This window comes from Sorex araneus, chromosome 5 (genome assembly GCF_027595985.1).
Source record: "Sorex araneus isolate mSorAra2 chromosome 5, mSorAra2.pri, whole genome shotgun sequence".
Classification (NCBI taxonomy): Eukaryota; Metazoa; Chordata; class Mammalia; order Eulipotyphla; family Soricidae; genus Sorex; species Sorex araneus.
In genome coordinates, this window is record NC_073306.1 from 16,399,447 (window position 1) to 16,421,650 (window position 22,204).

Genomic DNA, 22,204 nt, shown 5'->3' on the forward strand with positions numbered 1-22,204 from the left:
TTTTTCATCTTTTGTCTTTGTTAAGACTTGCTATCACTGAGGTAAAGTGATTTATCTTGCTATTATGATTTATGCCTTAGGTATGCAACATTACTCTACTACACCTATCACTAAATTGCTAATATCCCTTTACTACAGTTCATATGTCTCTGTTATTCTCCCATTTCCACCCAATGCCTCCTCCCCTCAGTGGGTAACTTCAATTCTGTAAGAGCACTAAGGATTTGTTTTCACTACCCATCTTTATCTCCTTGCTTTGTTTCTTTATATACTACATATGTCTGACATAATCAGGTGTTGGTCTTTCCCCATCTGTCTTACGATACCTAATATGACACTATCTAGTTCTATCCATCTTTCTTACGACTAACTTGTATTTCATTGTACAAACACATCATAATTTCCTTGCCTACTCATCCGGTGTTGGGCCTGTGTGTTGTTTGTATCATGGCTACTATAAACAGTACTGTAAGGAACTTCATTGCGCATATAGCTTTTGAATTATTGTTTCTATGCTTTGGGGCTAGATTCCAAGGTTTGAAATCACTGGATCATATAGATAATTTTATTTTCAATTTTTAGGAGGGACCACACCTAGCTGACTCAGGGCTTTATGCTGAAGGAACACTCTTGGTGGTGCTTGGGGGACCGTAGTGCCTATGAATTCTCTCCAGGTTCCATTTTCAATTTTGTAAAGGTCCTTTTACTGTTCTCCACAGAGAATGACCAGTTTATTTACAAAGAATAAATGAGTGTAACATTTTCATCACCCCCACCAGTACTAGTTGTTTTCAGATTTCTGAATATGGCTTCATCTCACTGGTGTGAGATGATATCCCACTGTATATTGATTTACATTTCTTGATAATCAATGATGATGGGCATTTTTTGTTTGTTTCCATTTAAAATGTTGTTTCTAGTTAATGTTTCCATATATATGCATATATATATACATATATATATGTACTTGTACGCGACCAACCCGGGTTTAATTCCTTCGTCCCTCTCAGAGAGCCCAGCAAGCTGTGGAGAGTATCCTGCCCACATGGCAGAGCCTGGCAAGCTACCCGTGGCATATTCAATATGCCAAAAACAGTAACAAGAAGTCTCACAATGGAGACGTTATTACTGGTGCCTACTTGAGCAAATTGATGAACAACAGAATGACATATGTATGTGGAAATTCTTCCCCTCCCCTTTTTTAAATGGAATCACCATGAGATACAAAGTTACAAAGCTGTTCATGAACATGTTTCAGTCATACAATGTTCCAACACCCATCTCTCCACCAGTGTACATTTCCCACTACCAATATCCCCAGTTTTGCTCCCACCATCCCCACCCCACCCTCAGCCTGTCTCTGTGGCAGGCACTTTCCTTCTTTCTCTCTCTTCTACTTCCTGTGGTTATTTTGAAACTTGTATTTAATTTCTGTCTTTAAAATCTCTTTCCTTTTGGGTATTATGGTTTGCAACACAAATATTGAGAGGTTGTCATGTTTGTTCTTTTACCTACTTTCAGGATGCCATTCTTATCCAGAGTGATTATTTCCAACTGTATGTCAAACTTCTTAAAACCAATGATCTCAAATAAGATTATGAAAGTCAATTTGAAATGGATATGACAATCATTCTCCCCCTTTCAGTTTTGCTGCTTTGTACAACTGTGATTGACAGAATATTGATTGGCACATGCTGGGTAGAAGATATAACCTATTTAAAGAGAAAAAAAAAAGATTCAACCACAAGTTGAATGCGGTCTAGTTTGTACTTCGTGTCTGCAAAAGAATTTTCAATAGCTAGTTGCTTTTGCTTATTGTGCAGAAAGGCACATAGGACCAAGATGATGTGTCTATTGTGCTATATCTTCTTTAAAGAAATGTGTGAAAATACAGTGAGAGAATATTTTCTATCATTCAGTAGATGTCTTATTCTATATATCATCACACACGGTGATGATCAGTAATCACTCTTGGCTGTGCGCTCAGGAGTTATTCCTGGTAATGCTCAGGGGTCCATATGGGATGCTGAGGATTGAACCCAGGTTGGATGCATACAAGGCAAATGACCTATCCACAATACCTGCAATACTATCTCTTCAATCCCCTTTTTATTTTAACCACAGTACACATGCTTCGTGGCTTGATATAATTTTGTTTGTTTATTAATGTTTTGATTTCTTAGCTAATGAAGTGGAATCATTGACTTATTTAATATTTACTACATCTATTCTCACCTATAGGAGCTGTACATACACACAAGGAAAAAATCAATTACTCTAAAATCACTTCTTTACTATTAGTTATTCATACTATGGTTTGCAACACAAATATTGAGAGGTTGTCATGTTTGTTCTTTCACTGGGAGATGTTCTTCATATCCCAGTGAAAAACATAATATGAGTCATATATCACAGTTGAGTCTCAAGATAATCCACCATTTTCTCATTAATTAGGAGAAAAAATCCAAGTTGGATATCTACCCTAAAAATGAAGCGTCCCTCAGGCTAATATACAAGCAACATAGTTTTAAATATATGAGATTACCTGTTCTATGGAAGTTTGCTAAAAACGTTAATTTTCTCATCTCCCTTTTACTTTGCTTTGCTAACACCATATTAATAGATGCATTAATATCTCAACCGTGGATGATATTTCACTCAATATCTAGCATGCAAGCATGGGATACTTTATAGGAAACATGTTGAAAAATTGAAACTTCCAACAGAAGATTGTAAAGATGATGGGTTTTATGAGGTTGGATTATAGAATCCAGGAATCTTATCTAAAAAATGATTAATGTAAAGATATGAAAATGGTAGGACATAGGATAAAATCAGTTTAGTTATTATGGACTAGATCCTTATATGTATAGTATTTGCTCTGCACCTGTGCATCTTATATAATTTATAAATGTCATCTTTGAGAGGTGTTTGTGTCTACACTTATTTTTTATTAAATAGGACATTGAAGAACAAAGCATTTATGAGACTATTATTAGAACTCGTCTATCCTCTGCACTAACAATTTCTGATTCTCCTGTACTAATATCTACAGCCAAAGAAAAGTCATAAAAATAGTTGTTTGGAAGAACCTGAGAGAGTACAGGGGTCAGGGTGCTTGCATTACAGGTGGCCAACTATTTTTCAAACCCTGTCACCAATTGTGTCTCCCAAACAGTGCCATGAGTAGCCCCTGAGTGCAGAGCCATGAGGAGTTGTCTTGATTTTCATTTGCCCAAGCTAACAAGTGTCCTTCTCTTGAGGTGGGATGGAGCTGCTGTTGTCACTATAGCCTAGTCTTTCTGGAAGAACAGAGAAAAATTGTTTTCTCCTGGGGCTGTTTCTTCCCATGTTTATACCTAGGATAAAGACCCTACTATTGTGACAACAAAGATCCCTATAAATTAACCATGAAGTATTGTGTTTTTCTAGCATAAAAATGACACCTCTTCTAGCTTCGATGAAGAAAACCTCATCTACACCACTCTGGACCTCTTCTTTGCTGGCACTGAGACAACTTCAACTACACTGCGCTGGGCTCTGCTCTACATGGCCCTCTACCCAGACATCCAAGGTGAGCAGGAGTGAAAGGGCACGTGGGCCAGGACAGCAACATGCCTCCTGGGACAGAAGAGAGCCTGGAGGAAAGGGAAGATAGCTCATTAGGTCAGGAGACCATTCATGCAGACTTGAGAACAACCACATTCCTCAAGTTTTAGGTCAGGATTTATTTCTCACCTGAGATCTCTTTCCTTAGGAAAATCCATGTTCAGTAGAAAAATTAAATCGGCAGTGTGGGGCTGTGTATAGGTGATTTCCTTGCACAAGGCTGACCTAAGTTTGATCCCCTGTATCCCATATTGTCCCCCACATTCCAGCCAGAGTAATTCTGGAGTGCAGAGACAGGAGTTACCTCTGAGCATTGCTGGGTGTGGCCCCAAAATAGCAAAAAGTAAGAAGGAAGAGAGAAAGAAATAAAAAAAAAGAGAAAGAAAGAAAAAGAAAGAAAAAAAAAGAAAGAAAAAGAAAGGATAAAAAAGGAAGGAAGGAAGGAAGGAAGGAAGGAAGGAAGGAAGGAAGGAAGGAAGGAAGGAAGGAAGGAAGGAAGGGAGGGAAGGAGGGAGGGAGGGAAGGAGGAAGGAAGGAAGGAAGGAAGGAAGGAAGGAAGGAAGGAAGGAAGGAAGGAAGGAAGGAAGGAAGGAAGGAAGGAAGGAAGGAAGGAAGGAAGGAAGGGAGGAAGGGAGGGAGGGAAGGAGGGAGGGAGGGAAGGAGGAAGGAAGGAAGGAAGGAAGGAAGGAAGGAAGGAAGGAAGGAAGGAAGGAAGGAAGGAAGGAAGGAAGGAAGGAAGGGAGGGAGGGAAGGAGGGAGGGAGGGAAGGAGGAAGGAAGGAAGGAAGGAAGGAAGGAAGGGAGGGAGGAAGGAAGGAAGGAAGGAAGGAAGGAAGGAAGGAAGGAAGGAAGGAAGGAAGGAAGGAAGGAAGGAAGGAAGGAAGGAAGGAAGGAAGGAGGGAAGGAAGGAGGGAGGAAGGAAGGAGAATTGGCATTATAAGAAGTTCCAGGAAACAGTTTCATTCTCATGAAAATTGGGTCCTAGCCTTTCTTCCTTTTGTATAATAACTCCCCGTTGTCTTGTAGACAGTTATCTTGTAGACAAATCTCTTAGTCTAATTCTAAGCACACATCCTCTGGTGAGCCCCTTCCTGAATATCTGACCTCTGCTTGACCCCGCTGCATGGTGGCCTCCCTGAGCTCTCTCTCACCAAGAGCTACTGTGCCTGTTCTTTCCTCTACTAGCTCAGCTTGAAGAAGAATCAACTCAAACATAATTTCTTCTAAAATGTTTCCTCAGTCCTCCCGGAAAGACTGGCATTGTCTTCTTCTGGACATTCCGTAATGCAGCACTATCGTGCTCTTCATGCAAATTATACCATTTCCAATCAACTGCAGCATGTTCAAAGATGTGGCAGTTAACAATTATTTGTTGTTCTCCAGTTTCCAGAACAATTTGAGCACTTGAGAGATGGAATCTCTTAGGTTTAGTTGAGGTCAGTTAACTTAGACTTACTATGTTATTAATAACAGTAGTATTAATGGAATATAAAATCAATTCTGTGAATCAATGTTAAGGGAGGAGGAGACGGAGAAAAATTAGCTGGAAAATCAAGTGTCTAGTGAAATAAAATTTTAGTATAGGAAAAAAACACAGACTTGAAGGCACAGTTAGCACTTTTATTGTATGATTGCTCATCTAAATCAGCACATATAAATCTGAAATCATCCTTAAGATAAAGGTACATTCATCCTCACAAGAGAAACATATTCTTAGAGTTTATATAATTTGTAGTAGAAATATTGTCGAACAAAATTTACCCGGGTCTTATACCAGGGTCCACTTTCTACTCTTACATTCCTCCTGCAAAATTTGGGGTCTATATGGGATACTATAATTGTAGCCACTCTGATAGATCCTAGTGATTCTGGCTCCTAATGTAAGTAGAATCAAGGGTAGTTATAGAGTTTTTCTAGAATAAGAGAAACCTTCTCTTCCTTTCCAGAAAAAGTACATGCAGAGATCGACAGAGTGATTGGCCAGATGCAGCAGCCAAGCATGGCCCTTCGAGAGTCCATGCCCTACACCCATGCAGTGGTCCACGAGGTGCAAAGAATGGGAAACATCATCCCATTGAACGTGCCCAGGGCAGTGGCAGCAGACACAACCCTGGCTGGGTATCACATGCCCAAGGTAGCTAGAGGCTCCCAGCCTCATTTTTCAAGCTCACCTTTTTATATACTAATAAATGAATGTTAGATTCTTTGTCTAAAATGTCACATAAAAAGGAAGATAGATATTTTATGAAAGATCTAATACTGGAGGAGATTTTGTACACATGTGGCTTAAAACACGAGTTAACTTTGTTATTAATGACTATTACAAAAGAGAAGGCGATTCCTAGGTGAAATGTTTAATCAAAATTGGATTTGGTTAAATATTGGCTTTCTTGGCTATGGAATTCTTCAGGATTTCCTGTCTAAAATTACATAATACTTGGCTTGCATAATCATGATATAGTTCTAGACTGTTGGCGAACTTGGTCTTTAAGGCACTTTTTGGGTGTGTAAAGTGGCCCGTTGCAGTTCATTTTCCGTTTCTTGGAATTGTTTGCAGTTCCGTGTGCCTGCTTTAACGGGACCCTTGGAGGTATCACTGTTGACCCAGGGCCCGTGGATGTGTTCCCCTCCCCCTCCCGCTGGACGGGTTCCTTTTGTGATCACTGTCCCACCCAGCTCGAAATGCTCAATTGTCTGCAGGCTTTGTCAGTTTGGACTTTTGCTTTGACCTAATACCACTGAATACTAGTGAGTGATAAGCTGTTTGCTACCTTAAACTGTTTTGCTAATTTTTCTGTTGCATAATAATTATTTTGTAACTATAAGGCCATAAGATGTCTAGTTCTTCGAGGTCTAGTTCTCCCTCTTGGAGAACCTGGCAAGCTACGGAGAGTTTCCTGCCCTCATGGGAGAGCCTGGCAAGCTCCCCGTGGCATATTCATATGCCAAAACTAGTAACAATGATGGGTCTAATTCCCCTGACCCTGAAAAAGCCTCCAATGAGGCATTGTTGGGAAGGACGAGTAAAGAAAGGCTTCTGAAATCTCAGGGCTAGGACCAATGGAGACGTTACTGAGACCACTTGAAAAAATCGACAATCAACGGGATGATGATGATGATGATTCCTGTATGAAATATGTAGGTGAATCTTTGTGAAATGCAACAGACAGAATTCTCTGTCTAGTTTTATGATGGAATCTTTCTCTGTGACTTGGGAGAATATCTTATGATACATGGAACCTATCAGATTTATCGTGCAAAATTCTTCTGCACAACTCTATATTAATACAGGAAGGGATTTTGCTGAAGCACGGTGGGCAGAGCATTTTCCTCACATGAGCTCGAACTAGGTTTGATCCATGACAACATCTTTGGTCTCTTGAGTCCAGGAGTGATCTCTAGGTGCAGAGTAAGATCTAGGAGTAAGACCAAAACACTGCTCAATGTGGACCAAAATAAAAACTGCTTAGAATTGAAAAGATATTTGAGACCACCTGTACCAATTGAATATGTGTAGAATTTCTAAAAAGAAATATTACAGCTTTTTTCCCCCAGCTTTTCCATAGATTTCCTTAATCAGTCTAACCCACAGGGAAAGCAATCCAAGTGTGTGCAATACTAATTATTAGAAAGGTAAAGAAAGCAACTAACAGTTACAAAGCAGTGATTATGCACCATTGAATATACAAAGTTCTTTACAAATGTGTTAACCAGTGCTCAGAATGACTACTATGCCCATTTTATAATTGGGAAGTCAAAGCTCAGTGACATTAGCCTTGCATGATCCCTTCACTATACAGTGACAAGAGTTCTAACTCTCGTCTGTTATATTCTGTCTGCTGGAGCTGCGTTATTTGACTTTAAAACATCCAGCCACCTTTCTCACTTGGTCTGTGTTAACTTCCCTGTCCTTAGGAAATTCCATTCCCCCACTAACCATCGCCTGTATGAGCAAATGGCTTTCCTCTGCCCCCTGGCGGCTTCTCGGTACACTGTACAATCACAGCACTACTTGATCTCCATCTTTGTGAACCTCTGTGATTCCTGTTTTTCTATAGCACAGCGGGTAGGGCGGCCTACCCGGGTTCGATTTCTCCACCCCTCTCAGAGAGCCTGGCAAGCTACCGAGAGTATTCCTCCCGCACGGCAGAGCCTGGCAAGCTACCCGTGGCGTATTCGATATGCCAAAAATATAACAAGTCTCACAATGGAGACATTACTGGTGCCCGCTCGAGCAGATCGATGAGCAATGGGATGACAGTGACAGTGACAGTGTATGTCCCTACTTGGGGTTGATGTCAAGGGACAGAACCAGGTGAAGACACCCATTGGACACCGCTTGGTCAATATTCCTGCAGAGCCAGACCAGCTATTGAAGCCACTATTGTATTCACGTAAAAAAAAAAAAACTTCATTATGTATAAATATAAAGGACAAGATTGGTGGGAACACATTCAGGAAGGTGGGTTATATACGAACCATCCCATCCTGGACAAAGGAGCGAGGTGCAGGGGTCAGGACTGTCAAGGGAAAGTAGATAGTCCACAAAGATGAGAGAGCAAAATTATTAAATAATGGTTTGCTTTAGAATATCAAGTCATTCCACCAGAAGGATTCAGTTGACCTTAACCAATTTCCTTTCATAAAAATCACTTTTTGAAAAAAACAATTTATCATTGGTTTACAATATTATAAACTTTGAGTTGAGTAGCTTCCAACTGAATATATAGCTAGCCCTCACCACACCCAGCAGTCATTAAAATTCTTCTGTCACCACACTATCAAATTCATTTCCTCTATCTATTCTTCCCACTTTCTGCTTCCTCTATCTCGGATAAGCACCATATTTTCCATGTTCTATTTTAGTGTGTTTTGTCAATTTGTTTGCATTGGTTGTTCAATAGATCCATGAGTCATAAACCATCTGGAAATTGTCTTCCACTTCCTGAATTTTCTCATTCAGTATAATCACTTCAAGTTCTATTTATTCCACCCCTGTCACTGTCACTGTCATCCCGTTGCTTGTCAATTTATTCGAGCGGGCACCAGTAACGTGTCTATTCCTCCCAGCCCTGAGATTTTAGCAGCTTCTCCTTACTCATCTTTCCCAACAATTGGAGGCTCTTTCAGGGTTACTGTTTTGGCATATCGAATATGCCATGGGGAGCTTGCCAGGTTCTGCCCGTGCAGACGGGATACTCTTGGTAACTTGCTGGGCTCTTAGAAAGATATGTGTGTGTGTGTGTGTGTGTGTCTATATATATGTATATCACTTGTCATCCTGTTGATCTTCGATTTGCTTGAGTGGGTGCCAGTAACATCTCCATTTGTCCCTGTCACATGCTAGTGCTATTCCACCCCAAATGACACAAAGTCGTGTTCCTTATTGTGTTCCTTATCACTTAGATTTCTTGGAGGGAGTAGACAGACTATAGTGTCTTTACATAATCCTCCTGATGTGGGTATTTAGGGTAGTTTCTGGTTCTGCCTGTTGTAAATAAAACTGTATGAACATGCGGTGGTTATATCCTGTCCAACGTACCTGACTCTGTGCATTTTCTCCAGGGGACCTTGGTCTTAACCAACCTGACAGCTCTGCACAAAGACCCTGCGGAGTGGGCCACCCCTGACACATTCAATCCGGAACATTTTCTGGAGAACGGACAGTTTAAGAAGAGGGAAGACTTCCTGCCTTTCTCCATAGGTGAGTTGTAATTCATTACAGAAGGATCGTCCAGAGTTCACCTCAGCCCTTCCCTGGTCTCCTCCCTGGGACCCTTTGGTTTAGTCGGAGTGTGTCCAGAGATCTCAGCCCAGCCTGACTCCTCATGGCTTTAGGCTGCCTGACTTCCTAGGCCCTCACTTGCCTCTGATGTGGATTTCAGTCCCACTATGTCCAGTTGTCCTAAACTCTGGGAACACAGACTCAGACCTGATCTATAGTACACAATAAAAACGGGACACTTGCCATCTTTAGAGTATTTCAAAATGTAGATCTAGAAGACTAGGGAGCAAGAGCCATTATTTCTCATTCTGAGCACTCAGAGTAACTTCCAGGGCTTATCTACATTGGATTTTCTCTATACATCTTCTCCAAAAAAAGTTATTTGTCTTTTTTCACATTAATCCATTTCAAAATTCTATTTAATATAATGACACAACTTGAAATTAGCAAAAGAAAATTCAGTGGAAACTCTTCTATGTTTAAAGTAACCACTTTTCAAAGGAGAGCTTTATTTGTATTAGAAAACAAGTAACAGAACTTAGTCATAAATTGCAGGTATTGATTGAGATACATTGCACAGCTTATTTCAAATAATTGTCCAATTTCCTCACTCTATATTTCCTGGTATTCATTCTGTGCCAAGCACTCATTTCTGAGGACCTTACAATGAATAAAATAGAAAGGAAAAAATTACTACTCTTATTAAATATGTTTCATGTTTCACAAGTTTCCAATTTTTATCAGTAAAGACAAGGGATTTGAAGGTGATTAACCATGGCTTCTAAAGACATAAAACTTATGCAGCAGAATTAAAAGTCAGTGTTAACCAGATTTATCAAAAAGTAAGCCAGTAGAAATCTTTCCTAAAAGATATAACAATAAAGAACCTATATTGTAGAATGTATAATAGTTTGCCTGTCATTGAATGAATATACTTTTTTTTTCTAATACAGGGGATGTATTTGTACAATGATGCATGCACAGCTCAGAAAGGAACCAGAATTTAAATCCTAGGTTCTGTGATCCAAATTTTTGCTATCCCATTCACTGTCACTGTATCACTGTCATCCTGTTGTTCATCAATTTACTCAAGCAGGTGCCAGTAATGTCTCCATTCGTCCCAGCTTTGAGATTTTAGCAGCCTCTCCTTACTTGTTTTTCCCAATGATTGGAGGCTCTTTCAGGGTCAGGGGAATGAGACCTGTTATTGTTACTGTATTTGGCATATCAAATACGCCACAGGGAGCTTGCCAGGATCTTCCACTCCATAGATATACTCCATGAATATACTACTAAGCACAAGTAACTGTTCTATGCAACAACAGATCTCTCAGAGAATAAGAGGGACAGACAGAAATCCAGCTCTTACAGAATTTATATTCTGGACCACTCAGTGAGATTAAAGAAAAAATCTCACTTTTGGTTATAGCATGGCATAAACATGAGATTATTGGTCCTGCTAAGTGAAATAAGACAGAAAAGTATGGGACCATTTAGCCTGTATGTAGCATAGAAGGAAACAAAACCAAAAAACCCAGCAAAAATAGCTTAGACTCTGGCAGTGGAAATGTGGTTAGGAGACAGTGAGGAAAAAGAAAGAGAGGAGAGAGAGAGAGAGAGAGAGAGAGAGAGAGAGAGAGAGAGAGAGAGAGAGGAGAGAGAGAGGGGAGAGAGAGGGGAGAGAGGAGAGAATGAGGAGAGGTGCAGTGGGTCTTTGACGATTATAAATGGTTCTAGAACTTTGGTCTCCCATTATGTTATAGAATTCCCATCCTGTTGGTTGTGATTAGACTATGTTTGATTTTTTTCCCCTGGCTCATTGTCACACTGCATAAGTCAGTTTCTAATATGGCCGCTGATATGAGACCTAGGAATGCCTTTAGTTCTGTTTTAACTTAAGTTTTGTGTTGCAGCTCAAAGTTTCAGCTGTATATTTCAATTTTTATTACTGATGCTTTGCCGCTGACAATTATGTTATTCCATGTGAGTCACAGACTTCATTTGCAAGCAAATTACCTCATTCACCCTAATGGCAGCTTAGTTAGAGCTAAATAGAAAAAGGGTAGGCATTTCTTTACTTCATATAAGGAAACTAAGAATAAAGTTATTCATCATGCAGCATCCTGTGACGAAAGAACAGGCAGATTAGGTCAGAGGACTCAAGTTTTCATAGTACTGGTCTAGTAAAATTAGAATACAACTCACCTTGCTTTAACACTAATACTTAATACCATACCATAACTCTTCCACTTAATAATCACTGAATTAAATATTATGCACCAGTTAACATATTGCTGTACAACAAACCTTTATACCTGTTAGCTTAAAACTAAAATACAGGGTCTCAGAGATATTATAGGAATTAAGGTACCTGCTTTGCAGAGTCACTGTGTCCAATCTCCAACATCCTAGGAACACCACCAGGAGTGATCCCTTAGTACAGAGCAAGAATAATCCTTGAGCACGACCAGTTGAGTAATCCTTGAGCCCTAACCTTCTCTTGAATAAATAAACTAATTAAATAAATCAAAACAAAAAATATAGATGTGTATATTGCTTCAAAATCTACATCTCAGCTATGTACTTCTGCTAATCTCAATCTCATTTGAGCCTAATAACCAGCTAGTGTAAACACAAACAAGAAGGTACAAGTTTCTTGTCATTTAACCTACAACTTGACAACAATACTTGCATTTTTTGAAGTTTTCTAAGTGAGTTTTTTAAGTATTTATTAATGTTCTAGACTTTTTACAAAGGAGACATTACTTAATTTCCCCAATCCAAGGCAATTAGCATTAGCCCCACTTTGGCAAGGGAGTTTGAGACTGATATGATAATGTATTATTCAAAGTTGTACATGTGAGCTGAAATAATAAGAAACATTACTTCACCTATAAAACTAGAAAAGATGAAAGAATGAGAACGCCTACCATTTGCAAGTCTCATCAAAGTTGTGTTACCAGAGGGTTGAAAATCTAAAACCTTTACCCCATTTATGAGTCCAACTTGGCAGTAACTCTCATGAGGTTTTATTTTTTTGTTCATTTTTCATTTTTGTTTTTCTTCTGAGGAATGTTTTCAGGGTCTGTTAATCTTTTGCATTTTTTCTTCCACCTTTTATTTCGACACCATGATTTGTAGTGATGCTAGTTTCAGGCATACAACATTCCAACTCCACCCCCCACCCCCAGTGTGTCTGTGTCCCTCCAGCAATGTCTCAAAGACCCCTCCCACACTCCTGGCCCATCCCTTTAGCAGACTCAGTTCTGTCGGTTGATTCTCAGAATCAATTGCCGTCAGCCACTTGTTGTTTCCTTACTTTGTTTATATTTCACATGATAGAGATCATTCTGTATTGTCTTCCTCCCTCTCACTTCACTCAGCTTGGATACCCCCTAGCAAATTGCACTATTTCATCTTTCATCATAGCTGAGTAGTATTCCATTATATATATAATTATATATGTATACACTATATATAAATACACATTTATACATATATATACATATAAACCACAGTTTCTTTACTGGTTCTTCCTGTAACCAAGAGCATGCTATTAGTAAGTTCATTGCCATAGAGCTGAATGCTTAACCCTTGTGAAATCTGAGGAAAAGTCTCTCTCCTAATTATGTTACGTAGTAAAAATACCAACACAACAGCTACTAGGAGATTGCTTATTTTTTTGTTATTTTTGGTTTGGGGGCCACACCTGGTGGTGCACAGGATATGTTCCTGGGAATTTGAATCTGTGTCTGTCACATGCAAATCAAGAAGCTTATATCATGTATTATCTTTCCAGCCCTAGTAGATTGCTTGAAGTATACTTTTACCTTAAAAGCATTTAAAGTATTTTCTGTTCCAGGAAGAAAAAATCCACCCTCTGTAAATCTACCTGCCTTAAGTGAGCAAACAGAAATGACACCCCCCGCTCCCCTCTTTTGCCTCCCCCCACACACACACACACACTCAGGATTTATGGATCATCTGACTTCAGAAAACAGCCCCCAAACTACCAGGGACTACTACTGCTGTCGGTGATTGTTCCGGTACTCCTCTAGGGGGCAGTATTGCCCACTTTGGGAAACACTGAAGCAGACCCAGGCTGGTGGGGAACACGGACACAGAATGCTGGAATCAGCTGGAATGGTGGCTTAATTAGGAGCATATTTACATTTTAAGTACTGTTTGCATGTATTTGTGCCTTTTATTTCCTCCACCACCCGTTTCAGGGAAGAAACAAGTGAGGCAAGCACACATATCTCGTTTTGCAAGAATACTTATTTATGTGACAAAAACAAAGTGAAAAGCACACATGGAATTAGCATTAAAGAGTAATTCTCCCCATCAAGGTACAGGAGACTCCTGTAATGCCAATGAGGCAAATTGTAAATGTTAACAAGGGTACTGTCAGGGATGAACAACTGTTGTTGTTGTTGTTATTATTATTATTTTTTTTTTTTGCATTTTACTTTTGAGTGATGCTCAGAGGTGCTCAGAGCTTGATTCCTACTTCTATGTCCAGAGGAGACCCTTGCCATTGGTCAGGGGACCCTCTTTGGTGCCTGAAATCACACCAGGGTGGCAGCCACCAGGGTGCACAAGTAAACCAAGTGCCTTCTCTCTTGTACTATCTCTCTGGCCCAGGATGACACACACCTTGTCCTTCTTACACTGCTACATTTAATTTTTCTTTTTCCTACCTTCTGTTTCATTTCTTCAATAAACCTGCACTATTCAGGGAGAAATAGGTTATTACAACACACAGGAGAGATAGTAGCCAGAATGGGGTGCTGTAGTCCAGGATGTGGGGACAGTGAAAACCTGGAGCAGGTACGAGAGTAAAAGTGGAGAGGGGGGTCTCCACAGAGGGCCCCTGGCAAGACAGAAGCTGAATTCCTGAATTCTCTGTAAGGAAGATGGATCTGGTGTAGGTCTCCTGAATGATTCCCCAAGGAGGCTAGTAGCGAAGTGGGGAGCAAGGGAGGAAGTGGCCTTGAGAGAGAAATACTATCGCTCCCTTGCTGGAGTGGCGGTTGGGAGGCTAGGACTGGTCCAGCTTACCATGAGCACTTGCAAGACATTGAACTAGAGTCCCACCAGTCCCACGAGGCAGCCTTCAAGCTGTACCTGAAGGCCATTTGACCTGTCAGCACAGCACTGGATTCCCTTTCCAGCAAGGAGAGATGGCCTTGGGCAGGAGCTTGCTCTTTCCAGGAAAAGGAAAGTCAGTCCTGCCCGGTTTCACAAATTTGTGAAAGAATTCTCAAAGAGAAGAAATTTTGTAGCAGTCAAATCACTGAGTCCGTATCACTGTCATCCCGTTGCTCATCGATTTGCTTGAGCGGGCACCAGTCATGTCTCCTTTATTTATTTATTTTTTTGAGACTTGTTGTTACTATTTTTGGCATATTGAATATGCCACGGTTAGCTTGCCAGGCTCTACCGTCTGTGTGAGATACTCTCGGTAGCTTGCCGAGCTCTCTGAGAGGGGTGGAGGAATCGAAACCGGGTTGGTCACGTGCAAGGTAAATGCCTTACCACTGTGCTACCGCCCCAGCCTGGAGCAGTCAAATAGTGAAGTAATTTAGTGTTATCTAGGGACCATGAAGAGGGAGAGAGCAAACCAATGAGAAAGAAGCCAGTGATGCATTTAAAAGAGAATGCAGGACTGTCCAGAGAGAAGAAAGTGCCTCATAAAGCAAAGGAAAGACGTACACACCCCAAGTTGAATTGCCAGCGTTTATTTTCCTTTTATTTCAGAGGGGACCTCATAAAAGAAAGGAAGTACACAGCCCATGCTGAGATGCAACTACAGAATGGGGAAGCACCGCACTTTTCTATAGAGTCTGTTTTATAGGAGTTTTCCCAAACACCATCACACGGGGCTCTCCATGCAAATGAGATTTGCTAGAGTATGGTCAAGGAGAAAGGCATGGAACTCTTGGCGGTCTACTTTCACGTTCTTTCAGGACTTTTGGTTACCGCTGAAGATTATTTTCTTCAGGGGAGTTGGCGGGGAGGCGCCCTTCTCTGATGCAGGTACCTGAGTCTCTTACCAGGCCTTAATTCTTGTATCCATAAGGGGATCCATACTTCATGCCTTTGGTTAATTTAGGGTTAGTGACGGAGCGACTCTTACCACATCCTGAGGCTTCCTATCTGCCTATATGAGATCGGATAAGTGAATAAAACAGGCAAAACGCATGAAGGGAAGTAGGGAAAGGGAGAAAAGTGAGTAGTTGTGGATTCGAATCAAAGGTCATGGGAGGAACTCAGGTTTTAGATGGTAGACATATAATAGTCGTAGGGACACAATACATAGAGAGATACAGAGATAATAGACATACAGAGAAAAGATTCCTTAAAGAAAATTAAATGGAGGTTACATCAGATTCAGCAGTAATGTTTAGTATTTCCAGAAAAATAATGAAACACTTATCTGAAGAGATGTTCTTCTGCTTTCCCTCTTCTCAGCATGCTACAGTGATTCCTTTTGCGGTCCAGTCTGCAGAGATGTGTAAGGAGCCATCACTGCCTTGCTGTGCTCCGTCCAGGCACTTACAAAGATTAGAAAGCCATTTTGGAGTTTGCTTGTCAGCTTTTGCTTTGTTTGATGCTTGATATCCTTTCAGCTTGAAATCTTTTTTTAATTTATTTTTCTTTCTGGGTCACACCCAGCGATGCTCAAGGGTTACTCTTGGCTTTGCACTCAGGAATTACTCCTGGCGGTGCTCAGGGGACCATATGGGATGCTGGGAATCGAACCTGGGTCGGCCGCATGCAAGGCAAATGCCCTCCCCGCTGTGCTATCGCTCCAGCTCCTCAGCTTGAAATCTTTTTGGTCAACGTCCCGCTCTGGTCTCACACCTTATACTCGGTGCCTCATGGCCAGGCCCCATGGGCTTCAGAGTTGGGATTCTGGACTTCCGCATTCTGTCCTTTGGTCAACCCAGGTGGTTGTCAGAGTCCCTGACACAAAGCCTAGAGCAGGTCCTTCCTCTCGCAGGACTCACAGGAAGTGGTGGAAGACTTGACTGAACCTCACTTGCCTTTTGCCTTTGTCTTGCAGGAAAGCGGGCGTGCCTCGGAGAACAGCTGGCTAGGACTGAGTTGTTTGTTTTCTTCACTTCACTCATGCAGAAGTTTACCTTCAGGGCCCCAGACAGCGAGCAGCTGAGCCAGAAGTTCAGGATGGGCATCACCATTGCCCCTGTCAAATACCGAATCTGTGCTCTCCCCAGGGCCTAGAGGCCCAAGGGCGGGAGGAAAAGGCCCTGGGAAGGGGTGACCGCTGAAGGCTCACTTCTGTCTGCTCAGAAGCCAGAGCCACAATCAAAGAGGTGCTGAAGGAAGATGGGGAGAGTGGACTCAGAGAAACACCCACCCCCAACCCAAATCACAGTTTTTCCAGAGTCCCCACCAGTGCAGCCGTGATTTTCTCACAGGAGATGAAAGGAGGCCACAATTCTCTACTGAAAAACTGATGGAAGGATCTGAACATGTCATAGATGTTAAGGGGGCTGAGAAACCATAAAGCAGTCTAGAAACGGACAGCTGGAACCTGCTGCTTCCTTTCTTGCACGTTTTCACTGTGGGCTGTGAAGATGACTCAGGTCTTTCAGGGAATAGAGGGATGGGAGGAGTTGGAAGTCAGACCCTCCCAGGGCTGCCCCCCTTGATGTTGGCCTTGAAAGGCCTCACACTATGCCCTGGGTGCTATCTTTCTTGCTCCTGCTTCAGCAAGGCCTTCAACAAAGTCAGGGGTTTTATTTCCAGCTTCCATGAAGTAGCCATTTCTGTGGTTCACCTAAGGAACCATGGTGAGGTCCAGGTAGTGGGTGACAATTAAGCTGACATAGGAAGTCAGCAGAACTCTTTTGTTAAGGAAAACCCATCCCCATTAACACTCTATGAGCCTTATAACCCCGAACTGTCTTGTATTGTATTGTGTGGTGAAAGTGATCTTTTCTTTGAAATAAAATGTAAGGTTTGGGGTGGGGTAACAAATATTAACAATTTAAATCTATACTGAACCTTAAGAGTATTTGAGTATTTTATTACACAGGGAACCAGAAATTTCAGAATTGTCCCCAGTTTTTTCTGTGTGTAAGCACTCACACACACACACACACACACACACACACACACACACACACACACACACACACACACACACACCCCCCAAATACACTCCTACCTGGCAAGGGAAAGGAAATAAACCATAGAGATCTTCCCCACGGTGGTATGATCTGAGTCATTTAAATAGTTAAGAACAAAAGGGGTCATGAAATCCTGGAAATCTTGGTTTTTCCCTGTCTTTGTTGGTGATTCTGAAAAATCACAATTCAACCGACACCATTAGAAAGTATAATGGAAACAGGAACAGAAGGAGAGAGAGGAGTAGTGGAGACAGAGACAGAATGAGGAAGGAGAACATGAATGAGGGGGAAGGAAAATAGCACACTGAGAGAGGGTGCAACAAGGAGAGGAAAGAGAAAGAGGGAGAGAAGGGATGCATGAAGGGGTGAGTGAAAGAAAGGGAGCTAAAGAAAGAAAGACATGATGGAGGAAAAGAGGGAGGGAGAAAAGGAAAAGGGGGATGGAGAGAGAGTGTGGAGAGAGAGACCAGGTTGTTTATAAGTCTCCCCCCTTTCTCAAAGCTCTGAGAAAAACATATCTACATATATATTTTTTTCATTTCATTTTTTCCCCTTCCTGTCTTTTTTTTTTTTTGTACATTTTAGATACCAAGGATCTTTAATTTCAATCTAGGTATTGCAATCTTAATGTTTTTTGCTTTTAGGACTTTGAAGATGTCCGTCCATTATTTTCTGGTTTATGCTGTTTCTAATTAGAATCCCACATCAGTTCTTGTGTGTGTGTGTGTGTGTGTGTGTGTGTGTGTGTGTGTGTGTGTGTGTGTGTTGGGGCAGGTGGTGGTTGGGGAATTATATCCAGTGATGCTCAGGGCTTACTCCTCTTTGTTCCGGGATCACGCCTGGTGAGGCTTGGGAACGATACAGGATGCTGAGGATTGAACCCAGATTACCACATGCAAGGCAATCACCCTATCCACTCCGTAATGTTACTCTAGCCCAGTTTTTCAGTCTGTTTTTTTTTAAGTATTAAAAATACACATTTATAGTTATTGATAGAATTTTATGCATATGGTATTCCAGCATCAATCCACATCACTGTCAACTTCATATGGCACATGGACATCAATAAAGTTGTATAAACTACGATTTGTGATGTGACACCGAACATTCTTAGAGGTATGAGCTCGTGAGTGGTGGGGATAATGTTAAGATCCTAGTCTTATGATTTCTTACTTATTCAGAATCACCTTTCGGAGCACTGAGACAGCATTCCTAAGAGATGTTTCATTCATCATTAGTAAATTTCATCCTATAACTGTTAGGGTTGTTTCTGCTTTACCTCTCCCTCGGACACACCCATGCATTTGACACTGTATCTTCCAAAGTTGACAAATATGTACTAGAGGTTTGCTACTGATGAATAATTTGGGAGAGCCCTCACAAAGTTTATAGAATAATTATATAACAAAGGTTGTGAAGGAATGGGGGAGATAAGCATTAAATAAGAGTAATCTTAGTTTGGGGAGATAACAGGGGTCTACCTAAAGTGAATTTTGACTTCACATTTGTCTTCATCTTTACCTATATAGCCTATTCACTCCTGTGATTACTATGCAAATTATTCATTGAATATCCATGTCAGAATTAAACCTTTCAAAAAATGTTTCAAGAACACAGATTTCCTGTACTTTTAAAAAATCTAGTTTTACTTTGGAAAAGTTTCTGTTCATTTCATCACCCCATTTTTTGATTGGGTTGGCAGTTTTCTTCTTGTGGAGTTCAAGCAGTGCATTGTATACCCTTGTTATCAACCCTTTATCGGATGGGTACTGCATAAACATCCTTTCCCATTCTGTAGATTGTCTTTGTATTTTGGTCACTGTTTCTTTTGAGTTGCAGAAGCTTCTTAGTTTGAGATAGTCCCATTTATTTATCTTTGTTTTCATTTGCTTGGCCAGTGGCATGTCAGCTTTGAAGATACCTTTGGCTTCAATGTCGTGGAGGGTTTTGCCGACCTTATCTTCAATGTACCTTAGGGATTCTGGTCTGATATTGAGGTCTTTAATCCATTTAGATCTGATTTTTGTACATGGTGATAGATGGAGGTCTAAGGTCTAAGGTCTGAGGTCTAAGCCCATGGCTGAGAGGCACATGAGAAAATGTTCAACATCACTAATCATCAGGGAGATGCAGATCAAAACAACAATGAGATATCATCTCACACCACAGAGACTGGCCCACATCCCAAAAAACAAAAGCAACCGGTGTTGGCGTGGATGTGGGGAGAAAGGGACTCTCCTTCACTGCTGGTGGGAATGCCGACTGGTTCAGCCCTTTTGGAAAACAATATGGACGATTCTCAAAAAATTAGAAATTGAGCTCCCATTTGACCCAGCAATACCACTCCTGGGAATATATCCCAGAGAGGCAAAAAGGTATAGTAGAGATGACATCTGCATTTCCATGTTCATTGCCGCTCTGTTTACAATAGCCACAATATGGAAAAAACCAGAGTGCCCGAAAACAGATGATTGGCTAAAGAAACTCTGGTTTTACACAATGGAATACTACGTAGCTGTCAGAAAACATGAAGTCATGAAATTTGCATATAAGTGGATCAACATGGAAAGTATCATGCTGAGTGAAATGAGTCAGAAAGAGACAGACATAGAAAGATTGCACTCATATGTGGAATATAAAGTAGCTGAGAGGTACAAGCTTACAATATTGCGATTCCTGGCAGACATTTCTCTGGACTTAGTTACTAAAATACTAAAATACAGAAATCCAAAACTATGCTGCTGCTAGTGTCGCCTCCTGAACTCATATCTCTTCATTCTCAGCAATGGAAAACAAATTACCAAATGCTTTCTTTTCAGCAGATCGACTTTAGGGGGGAGAAACTCCAAATCAATAATAGTGAATTTTTTTGTTTAAATATTGAATGTAATCAAAGTAAAGTGAAAGTAAAGTGAAATTTACCAGTTACACATGCGGGGCGGGGGGCTGGGGAGGTGGGGGGAAGGGGGGAGGTATATCGTGATTCTTGGTGGTGGAATATGTGCACTGGTGAAGGGATGGGTGTTTGAGCATTGTATAACTGAGACTTTAACCTGAAAGCTTTGTAACTTTCCACATGGTGAATTAATAAAAGAATTAAAAAATAAATAAATAAATAAATAAATAAATTTTCCACTGACCAAAAAAAAATCTAGTTTTACAAATTGACTGGAAAAATTCTGAAAGAAATCAATTTCAACTAAATTAGGTTTAAAAAGTGATTTGGAATAGGGGAAAGAGTAAAGGGGCAAAGATACTTGCCTTGCATGAGACTGACTCAGGTTCAATCTCTGGCCCAACAGATGACCCTTGAGCACTGCTAGGAGTGATTCCTAAGCACAGAGCCAGGAGTAGCCCTGAGCTCCTGAACGTACCAGGTCTGGCCCCAGAAAATAAAAAATATATATATAAAATGTGATTAAGCAATTCAAATCTGTACAGGAAGTCTATAGTTGACATGAGTACAGATGACTGCAGGAATCCATACTCCTTTTTCCCAGTTGTTGCTCTGCTGTCTCTGAGGGCCGCCCTCTGGCATGTGGCAAGACTGATCTATCGGGCTGGAAGTGATGTAGTACAGCGGGTAGGGCATTTGCCTTGCATGCGGCCGACTTGGGTTCGATTCCCAGCATCCCATATGGTCCCCCAAACACCGCCAGGAGTGATTCCTGAGCGCATGAGCCAGGAGTAACCCCTGAGCATTGCTGGGTGTGACTCAAAAAGAAAAAAAAAAAAAGACTGATCTATCAGCAGACATCACTGCTGTGTGCACCGCAGGACCTGGAACGTAGTTAAATGTAGCCACCCTCACCCAGGATGAATACAAAAAAAAAAAACCAGAAATGGAAGGTGTGCCTATTATTAAAGAGAGGAAGAAGAGATATTCAAAGATAAAAAACTTTCACCAAAGAAAACCCAGAAATACGGTGGAATCTACAAGATTTAGAATTGTCTAGATTCCAGGAACAAAATTGGAGACATACAAAAGCCTGACAAAAAAATAATTTTTACAGATCTTGTTTTCACCAATGAAAACAAGTCCTGAATGAAAACAAAATTTGAAGAGTTAACGTGATTATTTTTCTTACCAGCGTACATATTTTAATTCCTTTATTCAAAGCAGCAATGAAATAGTTCTTATTCCAATTTAAAAATCCACTATAAGTATCAGAATTTTACTTAAAACATGTCACAACTACTATTAGACAATCATTTATTTAAAATAATACCCTAATTATAAAAATAAATCAAATATTGCTTCTATTTTTCAAGTGTCAAAGTCTTTTCCATAGAAAATAGAAAGAACCTTTTATAAACTAAAGATTCCACTTAAGTTACATCAAAGTTTAACAACACACTTTTCTTTTACGGTTATGTCTTACAAATTTTCAAACTTTTGTGCAATGTACAGGTTCACAACAATAGTGCGTGCATACAATCATGTACACACATTTTCACTTGGGAATGTTACTTATACACAGACAGAGACCCAAACAAGAATGACCAGGTGCCCTGAAAGTCACTCTCCGGGCCAGATATGCAGCTATACAGAAACAAGGGTAAAGAGAAAATCATCGTTTCATATTCCAATCACCAGTATAGTTATGGGACGACAGAATCTTAAAAGAGACAACCAGCTTATAATTTTTGTAGACAAACATTCATTCTTAATCTACACTAAATCAGAGTTCAAAAGCATTAGTCATTGGGAA

General features: G+C 40.7%; 1 protein-coding gene across 1 annotated transcript in view; it reads left to right on the forward strand.

Annotated features, from left to right (window-relative positions):
* Positions 1–17,366, forward strand: part of LOC101547951 (cytochrome P450 2J2-like) — a 34,064-nt gene extending 16,698 nt beyond the window's left edge. The window contains exons 6-9 of the mRNA XM_004607298.3: positions 3,433–3,574; positions 5,555–5,742; positions 9,174–9,312; positions 16,403–17,366. Of these exons, the coding sequence (XP_004607355.3) occupies positions 3,433–3,574; positions 5,555–5,742; positions 9,174–9,312; positions 16,403–16,581 (648 nt within the window). The 3' untranslated portion in view covers positions 16,582–17,366. The remainder of the gene's footprint in view (positions 1–3,432; positions 3,575–5,554; positions 5,743–9,173; positions 9,313–16,402) is intronic.
* The last annotated feature ends 4,838 nt before the right edge of the window (positions 17,367–22,204 follow it).